The sequence below is a fragment of the Myxocyprinus asiaticus genome, chromosome 32 (genome assembly GCF_019703515.2).
Source record: "Myxocyprinus asiaticus isolate MX2 ecotype Aquarium Trade chromosome 32, UBuf_Myxa_2, whole genome shotgun sequence".
NCBI classification, from domain to species: Eukaryota; Metazoa; Chordata; class Actinopteri; order Cypriniformes; family Catostomidae; genus Myxocyprinus; species Myxocyprinus asiaticus.
Genome location: NC_059375.1, coordinates 18,734,559 through 18,758,315, shown reverse-complemented (window position 1 = coordinate 18,758,315; position 23,757 = coordinate 18,734,559). Strand labels below are relative to the sequence as shown.

Sequence of the window (23,757 nt, the reverse complement as noted above, 5' to 3'; positions counted from 1 at the left end):
TGACAGCAGCGAAGCACCACCCACAAGCACATCTGAAGCTAAATTAATACAGGCAATCCACTAAATTAACCAAGAATTCTGACATGTGTGCATGTAATATAATTTGAATTCACATTATGTGTGTTTGTGGTTAGTGTATATCTGTAAAAAGATTATTTACCAGGCTGAGGGGCCAAATACAAGTTCTCCAGCAGGAACGGCATTGCCATGACAGCACCTGTCACTTGGGCAGGGTTGAACTGCTCCTCTCCCTGAAAAGTCCCACCGCTGGCACTCAGATGGAAAAGTCGTGGGGTGAAATTATACTTCCCTGGATCTATAAGCACACACAAGGTCTGTAATCACCTCACAAAGCAAGTTGCCTATGAAGCAGTATTTTAACGTAGCTCCTATCGCAAAGGCTATTTTAAAAAGGTAGGCAGCAAGAGTTACTGCTTATGTAGAGCGTTCCATACTGGAATAGAGGCATTGAGTCACTAGGAAATATTATGCATGAATATATTACCATGACATACCCAAGTAGCAACATTATAACAAGAAAATAGCCTATTTGTACCTTGCAGCATGCAGTCATATGCTTTCCTGTCTTGCTTGCCAAGAGCAGTCCAGAAATCATTTGGCTCAGTTCCCTCCTCTATCTCAAGTACCTTCAAACTGCTGTTACTGTTCAAACCCAGCTCACGAGGACACCTGTAACACATATATACAATCACCAAGACACATTCTTTGTATACAGGAAGTTAATGCAAAAACATGTCCATACATATTTTTTTTTTATCAACAAAGATTTTAGATTCAGTTATATGACTGTACTGTATTTTAGCTGCAGTGACTAGTCACCATTTCTTTTTTCCTCAATATTTTTAACCAACTTCTTAAAACTTGCATTCAATAGTGCATTTAAATGGAGCTGCTGTATGACAAATTAATTTCTAAAAGTCTCTCAATTAATATGAGGTCATATAACTGTATCCTCGTATGACCCGCGATCCACATACATAGACGTTGTATTTTGGCTTCGCTATAGGCAACGCATAATTTAAATGAATAAAAACTGACTGAATACTGTTCACAAAACTCTAGACTGCATTTAAAGGGTTAACTTCTGCCACACCGAGTCACGTGACACAACAGCATGCCGTTGATTTCCTTGAAGCGCTCCTATGGACGCAGCACCAACAAAAGTGCCTCTGGTAACACGCTGATAAACATGATGGCTACATATGTGGACACTGGCATTGAATTTCCTCAAAAGTAGAAAAAACATGTTTTTCTGAATAGTTATTCTGAATAACCTTCAACTCTAACACATTTGTAGGTCATTTAGCTTCATTTTAATATAGTTATTTCTGTGCAATAACGATTCTATTAATTAAAGAGCACCTATTATGGTTTTTAAACGTGCCTAATTTTGTTTTAAAGGTCTCATACAATAGATTTACATGCATCCAAGGTCAAAAAACACTTTAATTTGCTCATAATTTCAATTGCAGCATTACCTTTTTTTCCCCAGTGTCAAAAACGACTCGTTCAATGATCCGTTCTAAAGGATTCATTCTAAACTCCTCCTTTCAGAGAGCCTACTCTGCTCTGATTGGTCAGATGTCCCAGTCTGTTGTGATTGGTCTACCGCTTAGTGTAGTGTTTGAGGGCGGGTCAAAGCGGTTCGCGAGCAGCCAATGAGGTGGGTTTTTTGTTTTCCAAATTATGTAGGTTATTACAGGAAGTAAGTCTGGAATTACTAACGACTCGTTTCAGGTGTTCAGAATCGGTTCTTTCTTTTGGGAGTCAATAACTCCATTTGTCGTGCACTTTGATTTGTGAAACTTTGCAGAATTTTTTACATTGACAAACAGCTATATAACACACTACATCAAAGGTAATATTTGAAAAACCATAATAGGTGCTCTTTAACATTAGTAAATGCATTCCTACATATTAACTGTGCATTTTCACATTGAGAATAAATGGGTTCATCCAAAAGCTGAAAAATGTTGCTTTCAGAGGCTTTATATGGAGTTAGGTGAAAATAAGGTGCATTTTTAACTGTTCTGAGACCAGTGCAGATGGACAGCACACTGGAGGTTAAATCATTCACTAAATAGTGAGCAAGGGAGCATTCTATAGTTTTCTATGCAGCTAAGTGCATTTAATCCTAAAATCCAAACAAAAGTTCAGTTTCAGGCTGCAGATAATGTTTGGACCACTCAACATGTTTGGCAGATATGAGACAATGGTAATCAGTATATAGATTCAGAATTTATAATGCTACATTTTATTTTAACATGGTTGGCATGATTGGATGATGCTGGACATTACTTTGAAAAAGAATTATTTATTTGGCTTTACAGAAAATCGTCTGTAATGTCTGTAACGTCTCAAAAACATGAATAACCAACACTCCTAGAAACATACCCAATTTGATGAAAAAAAGTCTAACTTTCCATAGCTAAGTGTTATTTAAAATTTCACAAGGCAGTCTCGCTGTCCAAATTTGTGGACATTAATTTTTAGGAAAACTATTTGCTCTAGAAAATGTTTTTTTGTTGTTGTTGCTTGTTTATTAGGTGCTACTAGTTACAGATCAAAAAGGGAAATGGAAAATGCACACAGCAGTCACGCTCGGGTCTCAGGAGGGTATTCGTAATAACTATACAAGAATTACCAAAATGCTGTTTAAAATAGATTTAGATGGTATACTGAAAATTGGAGATGGTGTATGGATTCAAAAGCATTGCATATGAACTACACATACAATACATAAAGGAATGGTTAGTCTATATGGGTAAAAAGCTCACGTTTGAGTAAGGCGCTCCACAGTCCTCTTTCCCACCTGTCGGGCACTGGGGTGAGACTTACAGCCATGCCATAGGTACAGCTGCCCTGCCTGTACTCCCAGCAGCACCAAATTGGCACGAGAACGCAGACTGGCACAACAGCACTCCACTTCAACCAGGGAGCCCTCCTCCTCTACCTCTCCACGCACACAAAACAAATGCCAGTCTCCTGAGGCACACAACCACAGAAACAAATCACACACACACACACACATATATGGAATAACAAATTACTAATATGTTTACAGCTTTACCAAGTCACAGATGAATTTGCGCCAAAATAGCATTGAGTTTGAATAGATGCAGAGCCTTTGACATCAACAAAAAAATATTTATTTTGCTTTGCTAAATGTACAATTATATGGTTAGCTGCATTTTATCATTTGCATTTAGCATTGTTTTATGTAAACCAAAACTTTTCTCAATGCTGTTCATACTAGAGTATGTGTGTGAGTGTGTGTGTTACCTGTGTTGCTGGAGCTATCCTCCCTTGAGCCTCGGTGGATGATTAGCCCTCCCCGGAAGAGTTGGAGGAAGCAGGGCGGCTCTTTTCCTTGTGTGACCAGCACTTGTGCCCCCCTGTGGTTGCCCAGTTCTACCGTCATCAAGGCAGATGTGCCCCGCCCACTGACACTGGAGTGACGTCCCTGCCAGAAGAAGCATGCTGTGCGCTCCCTGCCTGGGCCAGCTGTCCTCACTTCACCAGGCTTTAGCCTCTTACCAACTGCACAAACACAAAATAACATATTAAGCACCTCCGTAGTCACTTTCTGACTACCTCCGAATGTGGTTTGACTGATCAGATCACAAAATGATTTGGACCCCGTTTACACCTGTACTTCGCACCGTCCATCTGTGATTGGATCACCTGAGACAGATGTTAATACAGGTTTAAACAGGACTCTAGTGTGAACAAAGTTACAAGCCTCACTCACCGACATTAGTGACAGAGTATTTCCAACGGATGACGTAAGTGTCCCCCTCGTGTAGTTGACCCACGCTCTCCTGCGGGATCTCAAAATCATCAAACTCACGGATGTGCCATGCGTCCACAGCTATTGTGGCCAGCTCAGCTTGACGCCCGTCCTCTGAACGGACCAATCCGTGACCCCTCTGCACATCCACACCCTCCAGCACCATCTTCACAGGAACTGCCCCGCCCGCCAGCATCTCACTCACATCACAGGGCTTCAGGTCAGAGTCATAGGTGGGAAGGTGCTGACATACTGGACTCTGGAGGAGAAAGAAAGAGCCAAGAAATTTAGCCAACACATTACAGTAATCGTTTACCCAAATCGTTTACCCCTATGACTTTCTATCTTTAGATGTGTCATGTCAGGTTTGACGTCAGTGACATTTGGTTTATGAAACACACAAGAACAAATGAAGATTGATGTCACTGACGCCAAACCTGATTTGACACATCTAAAAGACACTATATTTGATTTGAGGGCAACAGCAGAAGATTTTCAGTGAATAACAACTTACATTTTGGTTTGTTCCTCACACAAAGCTATGGTATGGCTTTAGAAGACTTGGAAAACACAGCACATGTCATATAAACTACTTTTATTATACTTTTGTAGTGTTTTTGTCATTTTAGAGCTTAGCCCCAGGTCCCAGTCAGTTTAATTATATGGAAAAGAGCGACCAGGATATTCTTCAAAAATTCACCTTTTTGCGCTTAACAGAACCGAGAACAGCATACAGGTTTGGAACAACACGAGGCTGTGTAACTATTTATTTATTTATTTTAATTATGTACTATCCCTTTACGATAAAAAGCAGGATACAAAGCTTTATGAGGAAAACAGCCTCTTTCTGTGAGTTACCTTCACCTCTTCCACCACCGGCTCCTCTCTGATGGATTTCCTCTCTGCCCAGTCTAGAAACTTCTCTCTGAACAGAGCGGTCTCATTGTGTTCTGACAGCCGTCCAAACAGGGCCCAACTTGGTCTGCCCTCACCTTGTCTACTCATACACATACACACAAATGCAAAGAGAAAGAGAGGTGGGGCAAAATTATTGGTGAAAAATGGTTGATTAAAAGTCAAAAAGTGCCTTCATTTTTTCTAAATAGTTGGATAAAAATAATTTTTGATGTGAAGACAGGCGTGAGGTAGTAGGGACATTTTAAGTGTTGTATTTCAAATATATATAATAGGCCGATAGTTTGATAGTACGATAGATTGTACAATCGACAGTACGATGGACAGACAGACAGACAGAACCAAATCAAATGCAAACACTGGGGGGCAGTATTGTGGAGGTACAATACAATAAGTGGTTGAAAATATCAGAGTTTGTGAGAAAGTGGCATGTGTCTTAGTTTTAATGGCTGTTCTGCAAATTCTTTTGAGCTCAATGCCTTTAGAGATGTAAATAAAACTCTATCCAGGCTAAAGACATCATCTAGATAATCAGCAATGGCAGGAACTGAAAGATCTGTCTAGCTTTTGTTCTTAGCACCAACAGACAGCATGACTGGTTAGCATGAATGTCAGCAGAGTGGTCACTCACTTAGGGGTGTCTTTATTGGCTGAAGAGGGGTCAAGAGGGTTGACCCTGCAAGTGCTGTAGTCATACGCTCCAGTCCAGAGCTGTTTGCCCAGCTGCACTGCCACCTTCCTTTCACTCAGAGGAACATCCTTGCCTGTCCACACGTACACCTCACTGCCAAAATCAAACACCAGCGCCTGCACATACACTTTGATGAGTAAAGTTCACTAGCATGGAATCAAGCACAGTTTACAAATACACAAACACTGAACTGCCACAACAGCACAGAACAATGTAACAGAGGCTGTGAATGTCTGACCTCCTTAGAGTTGAGCAGAGAAACGCTGGGGATAGACGCCCAGGCCTCCTCGTAAGGAACCAGCTTATCCTCCACCAGTCTGTAGACACAGTTTGACTCCACTATACCACTCTCATAAAGTTCATCTTCCTCCGGCTCTCCTGCGCCTTTAAAACAACAAGCACCCAGAAATAGATGAAAAACACACAGAATAAATACTTGTAACACACTCAATATGTTTACATGAACTTTAAAAGTTTGATTTCAATTGGACTAAAACGATAAGTAATCTATTTAAAATGTAATGTTAAACGCTTTAGTCCGATAAAAATAGTCCAATTTTTTGCCTCAATTAGGCACTGCAATACATATGCTTAAACCACAAAAACTTGCTGTAGCTCAATTATAACTGGGCCTGTAAACATACTTACTGTGACACACATTTTCTTGGCTATCTTGAAGTAAAACATGAAGCAATATTTAGTTCACTGAAAAATACTTGAAGGCTACACGCAATTGTTTTAATTTAATTTGTATATATACCTTTTCAAATAAAGGAGTGTGTTCATTAACATACTAGTTTTTGCTGTTGTATTAAAATTGGTATAGAGAGTTTTGGCTACTGAAATATTGGTATTGTGACAACCTCATCCTGGTTATTACATTTTGATGAAATTTTTTAAAACAGAATAATATGCACTGATGAATGATGCAGAATTTAAATTTTTGGGATGAACTATTCCTTTAAATGCTTATGTACAGTATGTACCTCTGTACTCAGTCTTTCCTCCTAGCAGACTCCAGAACTCTTTGGCGGAACGATTCTCTGTGTTGACACCCTCCTCCAGTACTGTGACCTGTGGAGCCTTGCAGCCCAGATCTCTCTTAGTCTGGACATACTGGGCCATCTCTGACCCCTGTTACACACATAAACATAAATACACATGTTGTTGATACTAATGGATCATCCTCAGATGTAAAAAACGATGTGATGTATTCATGTCTGAGTGAAATATTTATTTAAATTTTATGATATGTTATATTTTGTATATTAGGATGGCATACACAGAACCATTCAGCGTTCATCTTGTACGCATCTTGCACACAAAAATGTTAAGAGCATTCTCAAAACAGCAAGCTCCAACCTGATTGGCTGACTTTACACAATTTCCGGAAGTCAGAGTTATCAGGTTTTTATCTGTTCACAAGGAAACCAGTATGTTATGCTATGAAAAGTTATGCTTACAAGCTATTTAGTTGCTACAATGAGCACTTTAAAGAAGACCCATTTATTGGATTTAACAATGTTTGTGAGGTTACACTGCATCAAATCTTTAAAAAGATACTGAGAGGGGGGCCTGGGTAGCTCAGCAAATAAAGACGCTGACTACCACACCTGGAGTCGTGAGTTCGAATCCAGGGCGTGCTGAGTGACTCCAGTCAGGCTTCCTAAGCAACCAACTGGCCCGGTTGCTAGCGTGGGTAGAGTCACGTTGGGGTAACCTCCTCGTGGTCACTATAATGTGGTTCTCGCTCTCGGTGGGGTGCGTGGTGAGTTGTGCGTGGATGCCGGAGAATAGCGTGAGCCTCCACACGCGCTACGTCTCCGAGGTAACGCGCTCAACAAGCCACGTGATAAGATGCACGGATTGACTGTCTCAGACACGGAGGCAACTGAGATTCGTCCTCCGCCACCCGGATTGAGGCGAGTCACTACACCACCACGAGGACTTAGAGCGCATTGGGAATTGGGCTTTCCAAATTGGGGAGAAAATAAAAATAAATAAATTTAAAAAAAAAAAAAGATACTGAGAGATTTGTTTGAGGCACTTGGAAGCATGATACATAGATATACACAAACACAATTGTGTAATTGTTTTGTTTTCTGAATACATCTGTTAAGTAATCATTTTTGATCACAAAGTTTACAAACATTTTCCAGTAATTTCTTAGGTTTTGACTCCAAATGCTTGTTGAATATGATGATAGCGATTATATTGTGCGTAATAAGCATTGTGCATGGATTTGAGTTATTTTTGCTTTTGTGTGTGTACCTTGGCTTTTTCAATGACATTGGCAAACTCTCCACTCCAGAAGAAGCAGTGTTTGGGTGTTATGAGCAGATAACAGTCTCCACTGTTCAGAGAGCGGGCTGTGGGTTCAACCAGACGAACTTGAATATGCCTGCGTCCTGTACATACACACAAATGTTAAAAACAGCGCACTCACAATTAGTACAACATGAAATTGATACAAACTCATTCAATCAACTGATCAAAACCTGTATGACTAACACAAAAGGAGATGTAAGGCAGAATGACAGCTTCGGTCACCATTCACTTTTATTGTATGGAAAAAAGAAGCAATGAAAGTGAATGGACACTAAGACTAAAATACTACTCATCCTTGTGTGTTTCATGGCAGAAAAAAAGTCATATGGGTTCAGAGCAACATGAGAGTGAATAAATGATGACAGAATTTTTGGGGAACTACCCCTTTAACCATCAAACAAAAGCATTTATTTATGTCTCAGATACTAGACACAATCTTCTGTATGACTCGACTTCACCTTTGATGTGGATGAGCATGAGCTTGTGGAAAGGCACAGCACTGTTGTTGGTCACCACCTCTGTAGACTTCACACTGCGTAGGTTGACTTTCCTAAAGTTCTCTTTGCTGGCCAGACCTGCCAAGGCCGCATCTGCCAGATTAGAGTGCTTGGCCACTGAAGACACAGAGAAGACAGAATTAAGACTAAACAGTGTTTATTTTAATACTTCAGTGTAAGAAATGTGCACTAAATTAGGCTATTAATTACAACATTACATCATTACATGAAGTAATGTCTACATCTATGGAAAGTAATATGCTTCTCAAGAGCATTGCCATTTCGGTTTGACCATTATCTTTTAAAGGTGTTAAAATACTGTCTCCTCTAGCAGCTTAATTTGCAGATTTAACCTCAAGAAAGACATTCATTAATCGAATTTCCAAAATAGTCTAAACACTGTTGCTCTGTGATGCTTTCAAAACATTGCTCTGTTTGTTAGAGCATCCCAAACCAGCCCGAAACAGCAACCAATAACGTGGCTGCGTGGCGGGACTATCTGTTTTGATCGACCAATGGACAACATTCAGGAATAATTATTTGATTCTCTTTGGTGCCGCTAGTGGCACAGAAATTATACACTTCATCTTAAAATAAAACACAAATTAAAAAAAATGTCACTTCAAAAATCTCTACAATCTTACTTCGCTCCATTTGTATCCTTTTGGTTTCCACGGAGGCCACGTTGAGTCTCTGCTCAGTGTAAGTCTGTCTGAGGTCGTCTCGAGCAGCCAGGGCACGGAGAGGGTTCTTTGAGCCCTTAGTTTTCCGGGAGGGCCGCACTGCACGCTTGTGTTCCTCAACTGTTGATGTTAGTCTGGAATTTAGCAGGAATCCATTCATGAGTGCAAGAACCAAGACCATAGAGAATATATCCTCATAATTCATATTCTGACACGTCATTTTACTTCCACAACACAGATATGTCCAACAGAGGCCCGCTTAGCTGAAAATGTTATTGCAAGAGACAATTATGGACTGCACCGTTTTCTGTTTCCATGCATTTTGATATCAGGTATACTGAAGAAATTCTGTGAAGTTATTTTGCATGTAATTGTATGAGGTTTTGCAAATTTTCCAATTTGATGGTTATTTACTTTCAAAGCATTAACCGCCAAAGGTTAACTGCTGTTTTAGCACAGTAATTGACTGATAGGTGACTGGATGGTGCTACACTGCTGATCAAAGGAGCTGTTCAGACTTAACAAACAGACTTGTGTTCAAGCACAACAAATAGAACAGAATGCAGATGTCTCAAGACACATTTTTTTAATAAAAACTTCACATGCTGTGTTAAAAATGCACAATCAATTCACAAGACACTGAAGGTGCAATGGTCAAAGACATGTGTCTAGCAACTATTTACACTGAAAAATTATTGAAAATTAATTGGAAAAACAGCACAGATGGACGCAAAAACGTATTTGGTGTGAAAGGCCCCTAACACATTCCAATGTATAAGCGTTTACACATGTTTTCGACCACCTCTAGTTGAAGTGGACCAATCTCAAAATGACCCCATTTACACCTGTCTTTAGTGTCGTCCCGTTTCAAATAGATTGACCAAAAATGCATCTTAATATCAGGTGTAAACAGGGCCTTAATACCACAGAAATTAAAACTGTGTCTCACTTCGGCGTGTCTGACTGGATAGTGCTGAAGTCCTCCTCCTCATCCAGCAGGAGAATGGAGCTCAGGGTGGTTGGTGATATACAACTGTAGAACCGGCCAAATGTCTCCTCATCGTCCAGGGTCATGACTTCTTTCTCTTTCTCCTCTGTCACTTCAATGGTGGAGTTTTTAGTCCCCGGAATGCCTGCATGTTAAGTGGATTGAAGAGAGAAACGTGTTTCACTCAACTTTATTGTGTATCTATGCATATTTTATTAATTTCTATAGAACTTTAATCATACAAATCACCTTTATTATGAAGTCTGTCCAAGAAGGACTCCAATTTGTCAAGTTTTTTATCTCCCTCAGCATCAGGACAGGTGGAGATTTCTGTCAGAGAGAGACATTTCCACACATGAGACATGGACACACTCGGCTGAACTGACAATACATCAATGACCATGTTTATGTGTACATCATTTTCTGATTAAGGTCCATTTTCTGTTTAAGTTTTTAATTTGAAAAAGATGCTTTCATGCTCCAAAGCTATTTGAGTATTCCTGTATCCATGAAACCGCATATTCAGATAAAAACTAAGACTTTCTTTTCCAGCAATTCTTTTGTGGAAATACCGAAGATGCTCTGGCTATTTTATAATGCTGAATTTTAGTTATTTTGTACAGTAAATTAGCCACCTCATTAATTCTCCTTCATGTCCTTAACAATAACACAACAGCACACAATGAATTGTAAAATGTACACTCCTGGGCAAAAATAAATAAATAAATGGGTCAAGCCCAAAATGGCAAAACATTAAGCTTTTAATGGTCTCCAAAAAATCATTGGTCAGGAAATTAGCATGAATTAAACAAATGCACTCCTGGTGCACTTCTGTGCCACCATTTGCTCATTAACTGTTGTTGCAGTGAACTGGGAAAAGCTGGAAACAGGGAAATTTACTTAAACAGTCATCTTGTATGCAAAGGTAAAATCATGATAATGATTCAAATCATTAACACATCTGGGTGTACAAAATTGTCCAAAAATATCTTCTGGGATGTTTTTTTTTTTTTTTTTCATAAAAGATTAGTCATTAGTTGGTGATCTGCCATACCTGATGCCCATCAAAGTCCTGATAACAAGCTCATAAATGGAACCAGGAGTGACAGAGCAGGGAGAGATCTACAATATGCAGTGTTGTGAGTCCCACGGTAAAGGAGTGAGATAATTTGCTCCAAAAAATGCAAAATATTATGCAGGGGTTGCTGTCAGAAACCACATAGCTGGTTTGAGTCAGGTCAACTGTAGATATTCTGAAGTTTACAAGACCCTAAAGGCAGAGAAGATCCTTATTTCTCTATCAGCTATTAACAGGTGATGTTGCCAGAAAGAAAGGATCATGCAGGGATGACCACATGCCTAAATATACAGTTCTCAAAGACAGGAAAAAAAGTCTACAAAAACTGTCAGCGGAATTCAAAACTCTTTCGAGAAGAACAATGACCAGAAAGTTATCTAATGCAGGTTTTGTGTCTAGAAGATGTGTTAGAAACAAACATGTCTCAGAAAAACATCAAAAATGAAGTTTTTGGCAGAATATGGAAATTTTGATTCAGGGTGGTTCAGCAGAGTTGTGTGGAGTAATGAATCATGATTTGAGTTGCATGGTGATGCTCCAGAGAGATATTTTCAAAGATCTGGTGAGAATACAATAGTGAATGCATCTCTACCACAGTGAAGCATGGAGGAAGAGGTGTCATGGTGTGGGGAGCCTTTTCAGCTGCTGGTACTGGTGAGCTGCTTCACTGTAAAGTCAATTAATGCTTTGGATAACAGGATAATATTGCAGAAAGGCTTTCTTCCCACAACTGAAAAGATGTTCTCTAAAGAGGAATGATCAGATGTTTTTTTTTTTTTCAACAAGACAATACTCACACTGCAAAGACCACCAAGAAGTGACAAGACCATCAGGCTCATGTTCTGGCCTGGTCAGAGTCCAAATTTGAATGGGGAACATTTTTCAACTACTCATCAACTGTTTGATGCCATCAACATTGAGTGAAACAACATTGACTCTTCTTTCTGTAAAAAGCTGTCTGCTGGTTTACCCACAAGGCTTAAACATTTACAGAAATCAAAGTGGAAAACTATCCCATACTAAGTTACTTTATCTATTTGTTCAATTCTTGCTAATTTCCTGACCAATGACTTGTGGTTAAGACCATTAAAAGCTTAATGTTTTGCCATTTTGGGCTTGGCCCATTTTGTTTTGCCCAGGAGTGCAAGTCATAAAACCATTACAAAGACAGGCCATTACATTTCTTTTTTATGTTTGTAAAATCCTCTTCCTTGTTCCAAAAATGTGTTTCTTCAATTGCTAAAACTGTCTGTATCTAATATCACTCAGAATTATCTTTGTTCAGACATGCACAGATTTAAATGAATATTCGCTGGATATTCTGATTTAGGTGTTTACTTTTGCAAAATTCTGATTAATAAAGGCATACTGCAGTGTTGGGTGTATTCCAATTACAAAGTAATTAGTTAGGAGAAATGTGAGGTGCTGAGTGTATGACTTTTGTGTAAAAATAGAAATATAGACATTATTTTGAATTTGTTGAGCGGAAAAGTGTTTTAGAAAGTAACTTAAAACAATTAACTAGTAATGTGATTACTTTTCCAATGAAGTAATTAGTAAAGTAATCTGATTATAATTTTTAGAGAAATAATTTGTAATTTTTAGTGGATTACTATTTTTACTGAATTTACCCAACACTGGGCGTATGGCAGCTGTTTTTTCAGAATTCAAGTAACCAGATTATTGGCGTAATCTGGTTATGGCAATCAAGTTAAATTCTCATTGATATCCAAAATTTCTCGTGCATGTAAACGCAGTCAATGTGACATGTAAAGGGGCATTTACCCTGACACTGATTAAATTGCAGGGGGTTGCATAGTTGCTCTACTACTATGCTGTGAGTAGGCCTCTTACTAAACTACTGTATCTGTCCAACTGATCACATGAGCTCCACTGTCTGCACTCCTATTGGTTGTCATTGCATTGTGTCACTACTTATTTGCATAATCTGAACTGATCTGAACTCAACTGAAAACTCAACTGTGTTGCTTTGCCAATGTTTTCTGTTGCTCATATTGCCTCATATTACCAACCCGTTTTGTCACTGCAAATTACTGTCAGTGTTAACACCCCTTGAGTATTCAAACAGGATTACAGAAGATGGGTACCTTCTAATGGTTTGACTGGTGTGCTGATAATGGCCTTCTTGCTGAGGATGATGGGGGCATCCTCTCTGTTAGGTGACACTAAGCCTAATGGGAAACATATGTCAACAAAAAAACATTCCACAGCAGCTTTATCACTGCCAACAACCACATGATGGACACTAAAACCCAATAGTCTGCTTAAAACATATGCAAATATTTAGCTTAGATTGCTACCTCTCTGTACGAGCAAAAATCACTTAACGCATTAGCACATTAACTCTGGCACACATAAAATACAAAACATACAGTGTAAAAAGTAACGACAACTAAATTAAACTGGAATGACAACTAGAAAATAAACTAAAATAAAAGCTCAACTGAAAATTCAAAACTATAATAACGCAGAATCCAAACAAATAATTTCTGGTCCCACCTCTCTTAGCCATTCGTCCAGCCACAGAAAACTGGGTGGAGTCATTAGAAGCTCCTTTGCCTCTAGACTTCCATTGTTCCTCTTTCTCCTGCAAAATCTTCATCCGCTCAGCCAGCGACATCTTTGGTTCTACATCTGCAGAAGACTTCTAAAGAGAAAAGAGAAACAAAAGCATGAATGTTTTGGCATTAAGCCATTCCACTCTGAAAGAGATACTGACACACAAGCTCAGATCATGCTGTATGAGTTTGTGCCTTACAAGGGGGAACCCTCTCCTCTATTGGACATTAGTATTGAGTTCGCATTTGACATCTCAATCAAACTCAACTACAATTTTAGCAGATTAAACAGGCTTGAAACAAACTTTGAATTCAAACAACAGAGGTTAGCAGCACACAGCTGAGCTTTCAACAGTGAGAAACCAATATAGCACACTTATCAAAGTCAAACACTGAAAGCTCTGCATGTCGACAGGTTTAAGATTTATGGAAATATTGCTCTTGCAACTACATTCTGCCACTGAAATAAATTACCATGGATGTACAATATAAAAAAAATCTGTTCCCTGACTGATTCAACAGAGACATGTTACATTCATTAATAATAATTCTTCGTATGAACACTGGTGCACTTTACAGCCTTGGCTAAATGGCCTGCAGTCCACTTGGCAAACGCAGATACATTAATCTTTGTCTTGCTTATGCAGTCCCATTCAGTTCATTGTAAATTTCATGGTGTTGACACACATTTACAAATACCTTTCCAGGGAATTTGCAGGACATAAAATGCCTGGATATATTCAACAGGAAAACAGTTATTTGATTTAGCTGACATGTTCTGGAGGGAATTTTAATTAGAAGGACTGGAGTCTGCATGTGGATAAATTGCAATAGACATTTAAATCGTCGCTGTCTGATGAAAAACATGCATCACCAAAAAACACATTTTTCAAGAGCATGGAAAAACAATAGGTTACTAGCGTAACCCCGGTTCTCTGAAACATCAAGTGGAAAGATCCACCTATGGGAAGGGCATCCATACCTGACCTCTGCATAAGCATCCAATTGCACCAAGTCTGGCTAGACAGACAGAAGTGCGTGACCTATGCCCGGTAAGGACCCGCCCCCTCACCTAAGACCATATAAGGACCTGCACGCGCTGCTGTTCATCAGTAAGTATATTCGCTTCTCGTGCAGCAAGCGGGCAAGCTTTGTGGATCTCTCCACTCGACGTTTCAGAGAACCGGGGTTACGCTAGTAACCTATTGTTCTCTTTCATCATCTCGTGTTCGAGATCCACCTATGGGAGACATTGACAGCTCCCCGATTGCCCAACACACTCACAGTGAGGCCCTGCAAGCCAGTTAAGGGAACAGTCACCTCAAAGAGGCGGTGCTTGACACGTCCCATAATCACACACCTGGCAAACCTGAAGCACACAAGTGATAACTGTGCACAGGCAGAGCATGAATAACATGTTAGTGGCACGGCCAACCAGTCCATAACCCCTTTTTCTTACTCTTTATATATAAAAATATAAAAAGAAAGAAAAGGATCTAACAGGGGAAGGGTAGCTCATTCTGTCTCACCCCCAAGACAGAATGAGCTACCGGGGTCCTGGTAACATTCAGCCGGTAGTAACGTACAAAGGTATGGGGAGAAGCCCAGCTGGCAGCATAACAGATGTCCTGCAATGAAACTCCGCTAAACGGAGCCCAAGAGGTGGCCATGCCCCTCATGGAGTGGGCTCTGAGGCCTCCTGGAGGCTGCACTCCCCTAGATTCATATGCAAAAATTATAGCTTCCACAAACCAATGCGAGGGGAGTCGCTTAGAAATGGGATTCCCCGTGTGAGGGGGGGCTCAGGAGATGAAGAGCTGATCGCCTTCGAAAAGCACTGGTCCTATCCAAGTACGCCCGCAGGGCACGGATAGGACACAGAGTATTCAGCCTCTGATCCTCCACAGAGGAAAAATGGGGAGGGTGAAAAACGGAAAGCTCCATTACCTCACATGAGAACGCTGGGAAGCATTTAGGCATAAAGGCCGGGTTGGGCCTAAGGAAAACCTTATCTCCACTAAGAGAGAATTTAGTGCACGAGGAATGAACAGAGAGTGCATGCAAGTCACTAACACATTTAGCTGATGCTAAGGCCAGGAGCAAAGCTGTCTTAAAAGACAGCAATTTTAGGGAAATGCTCCCCAGGGACTCAAAATGCTGCTGAGATAAAGCCACCAGCACCATAGAGAGGTCCCACTCAGGAACAGTTCTCCTTGTAACTGGGAGAGAATGGCGGGTGCCCTTCATAAATCTATGAATGAGGGGGTGCTGCCCTGCCGTTGAGCCATCAAACCCAACTTGACAAGCAGAAATAGCCGCCAGGTAGACCTTAACAGTGGAAAAAGACCTGCCCTTATCCATAAGGTCTTGGGACAGCACCCATCACACCACCCTTCAAACACTTGCCACTTACAGTCATATAAGGACCTTGTGGAGGAGGCCCTAGCGTTCTGTATAGTGGCAACCACACGTGGGGGGAGCTCCATCGAGCTTAAGTTTGTCCTCTCACGGGCCAAGTCCAAAGAGCCACTCTGTCCGGGTGGGGGTGATATATCTCCCTGTTCGCTTGAGACAACAGGTCTGTGCGTAGAGGGAGGGGCCACAGCTGGGCATGCAGAAGAGGAATTATCTCTGCCAGCCACGGTGCTTTGGGCCACCTGGGTGCTATCAAAATGAGGAACAGGCCCTGCTCTCTCACCCTGGCCAGGTTGGGTATTAACAGGGAGGGAATGCGTAGAGCAGCACTTTGGGCCATGGGTGGGCTAGTGCGTCCACGCCGATGGGCGCGTCCTCGTCCTTTAGCGAGAAGAACATAGGACAATGGGAGTTTTCGTGCAAGGCTAAGAGATCTACGGTCAACTGTCCGAATCTCTCCCACAACATGCTCACTATCTGAGGGTGGAGGCGCCAGTCTCCGTAGAGCGGGTTCCCCCTCGACAGAAGGTCGGCACCCCTTTTCAAAATGCCTGGAACATGGGTCGCGCGTAACGACAGAAAGTGCTGCCTGCTCCACACTAAAAGCCTGTGAGCTACAGCATGAAGCTTGGGCGATGGCATTCCACCTTGGCGATTGATATGTGCCACTGCTGTGGTATTGTCACAGCGAACAAGCACATGATGCCCCTGCAAGCGTGGCAGAAAATGATTCAGAGCTTTCCATACAGTCATGCGCTCCAAATAATTTATGTGGGCTGAACAAAGTTCGCTCGGCCACAAACCATTCACCGTCCTGCCCTCCTGAGTGGCTCCCCACCCTGTTAAAGACGTGACTGTTGTTACCACTTTTTGCAACATAACAGCCCTGAAAGGTGCGTAAAAATCTGCGCTCCTCCAGTGGCGCAAGGCTGCTGTGCACAAGCGCGTCACTGTAACAGAGTGACAGAGATCACGTAACGGGCTGAAGTGGAGGGATAAAACCCACTTCATGAATGCCCTCATTCGCAGAAGGCCCAAAGGCAAAACCTGAATAGCTGATGCCATAAGACCCTGTAATCTGAGACATGTGCGAAATTGCACTTTCGCCCCCTCCTTAAATTGTGATAGACAATTAATTAGAAAGAGAACGCGCTCTTGTGAGAGGCCTGCGTGCATGGAGAATGAATTCAGCTCCAGACCCAGGAATATAACATTCTGAGCAGGTGTAAAATTGCTCGTTCACATTCTCTCTGAACCCGAGCGATGTGATGTGCGCGAGCACACGGCGAGTGACCTGCACTACTTTCTCCTTGGAATTGGCTATGATTAACCAATCGTCTATGTATGTTAGGATCTTTAGACCCGTTATTCTCAGCGGCGCTAAGCTGCCTCCGCACATAGACAGAACACCCTTGGACTCAGCAAGAGACCGAAAGGAAGGACTGTGAATTCGTAACATATGCCCTGATAGGCAAAACGAAGAAATTTCCTGAGCGGGGGGTAAATGTTGATGTGGAAAAATCATCTTTCAGATTGACTGATATGAACCAGTTGTTCTGAATAATTGAGCGAACAAGTGTGCCGTGTGTTAACATTCTGAAATTTTATTTCCTCAAATGTTTGTTCAACACTCTGAGATCCAGAATAGGACAGAGAGAGCCATCTTTCTTTGGAACTAGGAAATAACGGGAGTAAAACCCCTGATTGCATTGATCTAGGGGTACTAAATGAATGCCCCCTTCCCGAGGAGGGAGGAGATTTTCTCTTTCATTTACATTTACATTTATGCATTTGGCAGACGCTTTTATCCAAAGCGACTTACAGTGCACTTATTACAGGGACAATACCCCTGGAGCAACCTGGAGTTAAGTGCCTTGCTCAAGGACATATGGTGATGGCTGTGGGGATTGAACCAGCAACCTTTTGATTACCAGTTATGTGCTTTAGCCCACTACGCCATCACCACTTTCAGAATGTGAGCAGCACTTTCCTCTGTGTGAGAGGAAATAACGCAGCCGAAAGGCAGGGGGTTCCTGGCAAACTGGAGTCTGTACCCGTTCATTATGGTTCGAATCACCCACTCAGGAGCCGACACAGCCTACCAAGCTGTTGTGTGACTCGCAAGTGACCCCACATGAACCGGGGAAGAGCTCATAGCTGCGTTTATGCCTGATTTCTGAACGATGATCTGAACGATTTGTCCTCCTGTAGACAAAATTATGAAAGTCCAAATTCCAACCGAGCTGAGAGAAACAGAGGTCACGAGAAGCGAACGTCAACTGAGGAGCAGCAGCGCGTGCAGGTCCTTATATGCTCTTAGGTAAGGGGGCGGGTCCTTAGACATAGGGGGCATAGGTCATGCGCTTCTGTCTCTCTAGCCAGACTTGGTGCAATTGAATGCTTCTGCAGAGGTCAGGTACGGATGCCCTTCCCATAGGTGGATCTCGAACACGAGATGATGAAAGAGAACTCTTTTTCTCATAAACAATCTTGAAAGATACTTGTTAACATACAGCCTGATTAAACATCTTTTCATTGGTCATTTTGATGCACAATTCAAACAGTAGGAAGAGGTCATTCGGTGCATTAAATCTATGGTAAAAAAAAAAAAAATCTAAATTGCCAAAAGTGGAGATACGTGTTTTTCATCGGACAACGTCGAAATGTAGGTTAGACGCAACTAAAGTGCAATATGAATTTGTTCGTCAAACTCAAATGTATTTAACAGCTTTCAAATGGACTTATTCCCCTGACTTGCCTAAGGGTGGGAGGGTTTTTCACCTATCTTCAGATTACATGGTGCATAGTGCAGTGGTGCATATTTGCAAGAAATATTTATATTTTGTGTGCAAAAAACAGAACAGAATACCAAACGGAATTGCAAAAACAATGACTGTTTAAACCTCCTACATGACTGGATTATGGACAGGATAAATTGGAGAGAAGGGGGAACAGGATTGGGAAATATTGCGAGACAGAATCAAACATGTGTTGACAGCACGGTCACCACAGCTCAACATGTCAAAACTTATACACCAACCACCATGCCATGGTTAAAGATTATCTGCAAAAAGCATTCTAAGGATTAAAATGTAATCTGATCCCCCTCAAGAAAATCAGCACTATGAAGTGTCGAAGTGAAATCAGTTGTCTGTCATCACCACTCTCATATTATGAATCAGACATTTGGGGTGTAATATGGAGTGTAAAAAACACAGCTAATCTGTTATTGGAGCCTGTCACTCAGTCTGTGACTATGAGAATGGACCCTCAAGACTGAACAGGAAGAGGACTGAGTTACTAAACTGAAGGCTTAAGAGCAACTCTGCTTACCCTCTCCCCACATCTAGAACATGTGGTCATCGCAGGTGTCCCTTTCTATGCCAGAGTAGAAAAAAAGCCCTTTAAATTCCAGGATTTAATGTTCTGAGCCCTGTTGATAAATAATATCTGACGAGTTCCCAGTCCCTTCAACATGAATTTGAACGTGCACACATATGCATATACACTTGTGCGCATACAAATGTGCAAGAAGCCATAAAGCTAAAGCAAATCATTACAGGGAAATTCCTGGTGCTGTGGGGAGGTACAATACTTGCCCAAACGCTTCACAGGAAAACCATTTTTCCTAGGAACTCCGTGTTCGGCACAGCTAAAAAACACTGTCTTATTCAGGACACTGAGTTTTAGTTATATCTATCAAATCAATACAATAAATTTATCAAATTAAAATACATTTACATTGCATTGCAAATCATATTTATTTTTGGTGAGAAAGCCCCTCAAATCTAATTCAAAGACATTATTCTGGCAGACGAATAAAGCATTGAATAGATCTAACAAAAATTAGCCAATAAATCAAAAATCTAATAAATCTAAGTCAATATCTACATTGTTTGATTTTGCAATCAAGTTTGTCAAAGGTAGACATAGAGGCCATTCACACAGAATGTGTTTTTTTTATTATTTATTTTTTATTGTTTGTCTATGTACATAAGTCAGGCTGACGTCTTTTGCCATTGTGACAAGCTGTTTTTCACCATTTTAAAAACAAGTGTCAAGCTAGAAGTAGTTTGACTTTCTAAAAAGCACCTTAAGACTATTGCAATCTGTTCCCTTCAGTTACGTTCCATCCAGCTGTTTTTGAATGCGAGAACACATCCAGTGTTAATGGCAAAAAGCATCTGCATTTAGGTGGTATTTCAATCTTGAATGGTAATACAGTTCCTTATTAGGGAATTTACGTACGGGTTAGGAGGCATGATTAAACAACTTATTGTTTAATTACTTGTACAAAATCGACAAATTAAATTGACAGCCCTAATAATATACTGACAGTCTTGGAGATCTGCCAATTTACCTTGGATCAATAGTTATCGTAACAAACAATAGCCCAGCATTTATGCATGAATTATTTCAAACAAAACTAAAGGCTGCTCTTATGGGAAATGCAAAGAGTCAGTAACAGCAGATATAAGGAGCAATCAGAAACATGTAGAGACAATAAATACCTATAATGCATAAAAAATAGAAAAACACAACCACAGAAATAAGGTGCAGTGTTACTCACCTGGGATAGGAAGACTACAAACTATGGTGAGGCAGAGAGGGAAAGCGGAGGAGATAGAGCAAGTGCCTGAAGTGAAGAAGGGAGGAAACAGAGGGTAAAGACAGAGGTCAAAAGGTCATTCTAAGTAAGGTTGGGTGAATTTCACGAAGAACAATTATATTTTGCATACTTATTTATTGTTTTTGCATTGTGACATTATTTTCATGAAAATTAATGGAAAATCCCCCCAAATTCCCAATGTTTTCTTAGGCCATGTCCACACTAATACGATTTTGTTTGAAAATCGCTACGTTTTGGCCTTCCATCCACACTAAGACAGCATTTTTGTCCAGCAAAAACTGAGCTTTTCGAAAATGCTGTCTTTGCGTTGTAGTGTCAAAAGTTAAAACGGAAATATTCTAAAACGATTATGTATTTTTTGTCATGTAACAAAGTCATGTGATCCATTCAACCCAAAACAATCAAGATGGCACCCCATGTTGTATCGGAGCTGTTGTGCCTGGTATTCTGAGGACATTGCCAAATAATAAATACTGAAATAATTAAATAATGACATATTCCTTTAATTGTCATGAAATGAATGTCACAATATAAAATATTGTAATGGTCCTAAAATTGGCCCAATTTTCTTTGGGCAAAAACAATTTCTAATTTCTTGCTTTTGATTTTGGGGAGAAATATGCCCCCGACATTTCTTGACAGTTTTCGTGAGATTCACCCAGGATCTATATCAGGGCAGAAAAGGAGAAATTGGAATAGACAGTGCAAGCTACAGCATCTCAAACCAATGTCTCAAAAAAAAAAAAAAAAAAAAAAAAACTGAACACTCAAATAAAAATCACCTAGCCAACAGCTCGCGCTCCCCAAGCAAACCGTTCATCATGCGAGTCAAAGACGGTTCAGCATTGAGACACAGAGGTTCAGAGGAATGATTAAATGGTCTCAGTGGATGTCAGACTCATGAGTGAGGAGGTGCAAAGCTATGAGCCCCTCCAGGGAAATAGAACAGAGAAAGAGAGATTGAGAGAGAGTGAAAAAGACTGGGCTGATGTCACTGTTATGATTCGTAAGCAAGTTTCCCATAAAATTTAATTACATCTTGTGTTTTTATAGGGCTCTATTTTAGCTGAGCTGACACTTACCAAATGCCCCTCCAGTAAGTAAAGTGTGAGAAATAAAAAAGATCAAAAGCAAAAGAGAGCAATAGACAGAGGGAAAGACAGAGGGAAATAGATGATCTGTTCCAAAACCTAGTGAGCTGCCTATGGAGGCAGCATTTTAAAGACCCCATGAAATTGCTTGAAAAGTGCAGTACTCTTGTCTCAACAGGAAGTTAGAGCGGAACCTAGAGTTAGATCCTTTTTTTAAAACAGCCAATAGGGGAGGGACATTTTCATTCCAGAGCATTTGATTGATTCTCTGTCTTTCACAGGGAGTCGCTCAATGTCAAGCCTGTCCACTCTCGGATGATGTCTTCCCACCTCTCTTTCTTTCCCTTGTACGGTGCCTTGCAGGATTGTCTTGGAAAGTTCTGATGATCTAGAGACATGCCCGTACCACTGCAGATTGCGTTTTTTCACAGTAGTCAGGAGGTCCTCATGAGGTCCAATGGCTTGTCTGATCCTTTGCCATATCTCTTCATTGGTGACATTATCTTTGTATGAGAAGCCAAGGATCTTTTGGAAGCATCTCATCTCTGTGGCCTTAATCCTTTTCTCTAAGTCAGCTGTAATGGTCCATGAGTCACAGGCATAGAGGAATATGGAGATCACTAGTGAGTGCATCAGTCTGATCTTTGAGCTGAGTGCAATGTTCTTGTCACTCCAGATGGGCTTCAGTTTTGTCAGCACTGCTGTTGTCTTCGCTATCCTGGAGAGTACTTCAGGCTGTAGAGGTTGTAGAGGTTTTGTCGAGGCTCTCTACTAAGCTTGCAAGCTCTTGTTCTTTTTCTGCTAGTCCATCAATGTTGTCGGCAAAACGTATGTTGGTGATTGTTCTGCCACCGATGCTGACTGTCCCTTCATGCTTTTCCAGCGCATCGGCCATGATTCTTTCCAGAAAGATGTTGAAGAGTGTGGGAGAGAGCAGACAGCCTTGTCTGACTCCGATTGTTGTTCTGAACCAGTCCCCAGTGCTGACGTTGAATTATACTGCACTGGTGGCCTTGTCATAGAGGTGCTCTATTGCTGTGGTGAGGTTAGCATTGATGTTGTACAGTCTCATGGTCGCCCACAAGACTGCATGCCATACCCTGTCAAATGCCTTCTTGAAGTCCACAAAGATGTGGTAGAGATCTTGCTGGTGTTGGAGGTACTTCTCGCATAATATCCTGAGGTTGAAGATCTGCTCTGTTGTGCTGCGCCCTGCTCTGAAACCTGCCTGCTCTTCAGCAATGATCTTTTCAGCCTGAGGCTTTACTCTGTTCAGCAGTGTCCTCAACATGACTTTGCTTGAATGGCTTATAAGGCTGATTGTGCGGTAGTTTTGACACTGTTGTAAGTTACCTTTCTTAGGGAGGGTGATGATCAGTGATTGGCTCCACGTTGTTGGCCATTCTCCTGTTTGCCAGATCTCGTTACAGATGTTAGTGAGGGTGCTATTCGTGACTACTCCCCCTGCTTGGAGCAGTTCTGCTGGGATGTTGTCCACTCCTGCTGACTTACCATTCTTCAGCAATCTCACTGCTGCTTCTACTTCTTCATGTAGGATAGGGTGGTTGTCGTTGTTAGTTGCTGGAGGGAGGTTTAATACCTCTGGATCTATTGTGGCTCGGTGGTTGTAGAGCTCTGCGTAGTACTCTGTCCATCTTTTCAGAATGTCTTGTTCTTCTGTGAGGCAGTTTCTGGATTTGTCCTGTATGGAGGTAACTCGCCCTTGTTTTGTGCTTGTTAGATCTTTGACCAGTTGGTATGCTTTCTTGCTGTTGTTCCTTTTCAAGTTTCCCTCAATGTCTTTGCACTGTTCTTCTATCCAGTTCTCCTTTGCTTTTTTCATACTTTTCTTGACTTCCTGGTTGACTGCCTTGTACTGCTTTGCCCCTTCTGTATCATTCTTCTTCTTCAGCTCCCTCCTCTTGTCATGCATATCCAGGACATCAGCTGTGACCCAGGGCTCCTTGACTGGGTGATGTCTGCCAAGGATCTCGCTGGCTGTTTCGGTCACTGCTGTGTTGAAGGTGGTGATCAATGTGTCCATGTCTGTA

General features: G+C 41.2%; 1 protein-coding gene across 3 annotated transcripts in view; it reads right to left on the bottom strand.

Annotated features, from left to right (window-relative positions):
- LOC127423278 (supervillin-like) overlaps nt 1-23,757 on the bottom strand; it is a 95,009-nt gene that overhangs the window by 5,435 nt on the left and 65,817 nt on the right. For 2 of the 3 annotated variants that reach the window (XM_051667441.1, XM_051667442.1), the window contains exons 9-24: nt 13,512-13,659; nt 13,100-13,183; nt 10,163-10,243; nt 9,875-10,058; nt 8,887-9,059; nt 8,204-8,359; nt 7,689-7,825; nt 6,404-6,551; nt 5,656-5,801; nt 5,358-5,533; nt 4,670-4,808; nt 3,773-4,070; nt 3,304-3,561; nt 2,799-3,006; nt 557-690; nt 161-316 (exon numbers count right to left, since the gene is read on the bottom strand). In XM_051667441.1, the coding sequence (XP_051523401.1) occupies nt 161-316; nt 557-690; nt 2,799-3,006; nt 3,304-3,561; nt 3,773-4,070; nt 4,670-4,808; nt 5,358-5,533; nt 5,656-5,801; nt 6,404-6,551; nt 7,689-7,825; nt 8,204-8,359; nt 8,887-9,059; nt 9,875-10,058; nt 10,163-10,243; nt 13,100-13,183; nt 13,512-13,659 (2,626 nt within the window). The remainder of the gene's footprint in view (nt 1-160; nt 317-556; nt 691-2,798; nt 3,007-3,303; nt 3,562-3,772; nt 4,071-4,669; nt 4,809-5,357; nt 5,534-5,655; nt 5,802-6,403; nt 6,552-7,688; nt 7,826-8,203; nt 8,360-8,886; nt 9,060-9,874; nt 10,059-10,162; nt 10,244-13,099; nt 13,184-13,511; nt 13,660-23,757) is intronic. The other variant, XM_051667443.1, reaches the window with a different exon arrangement.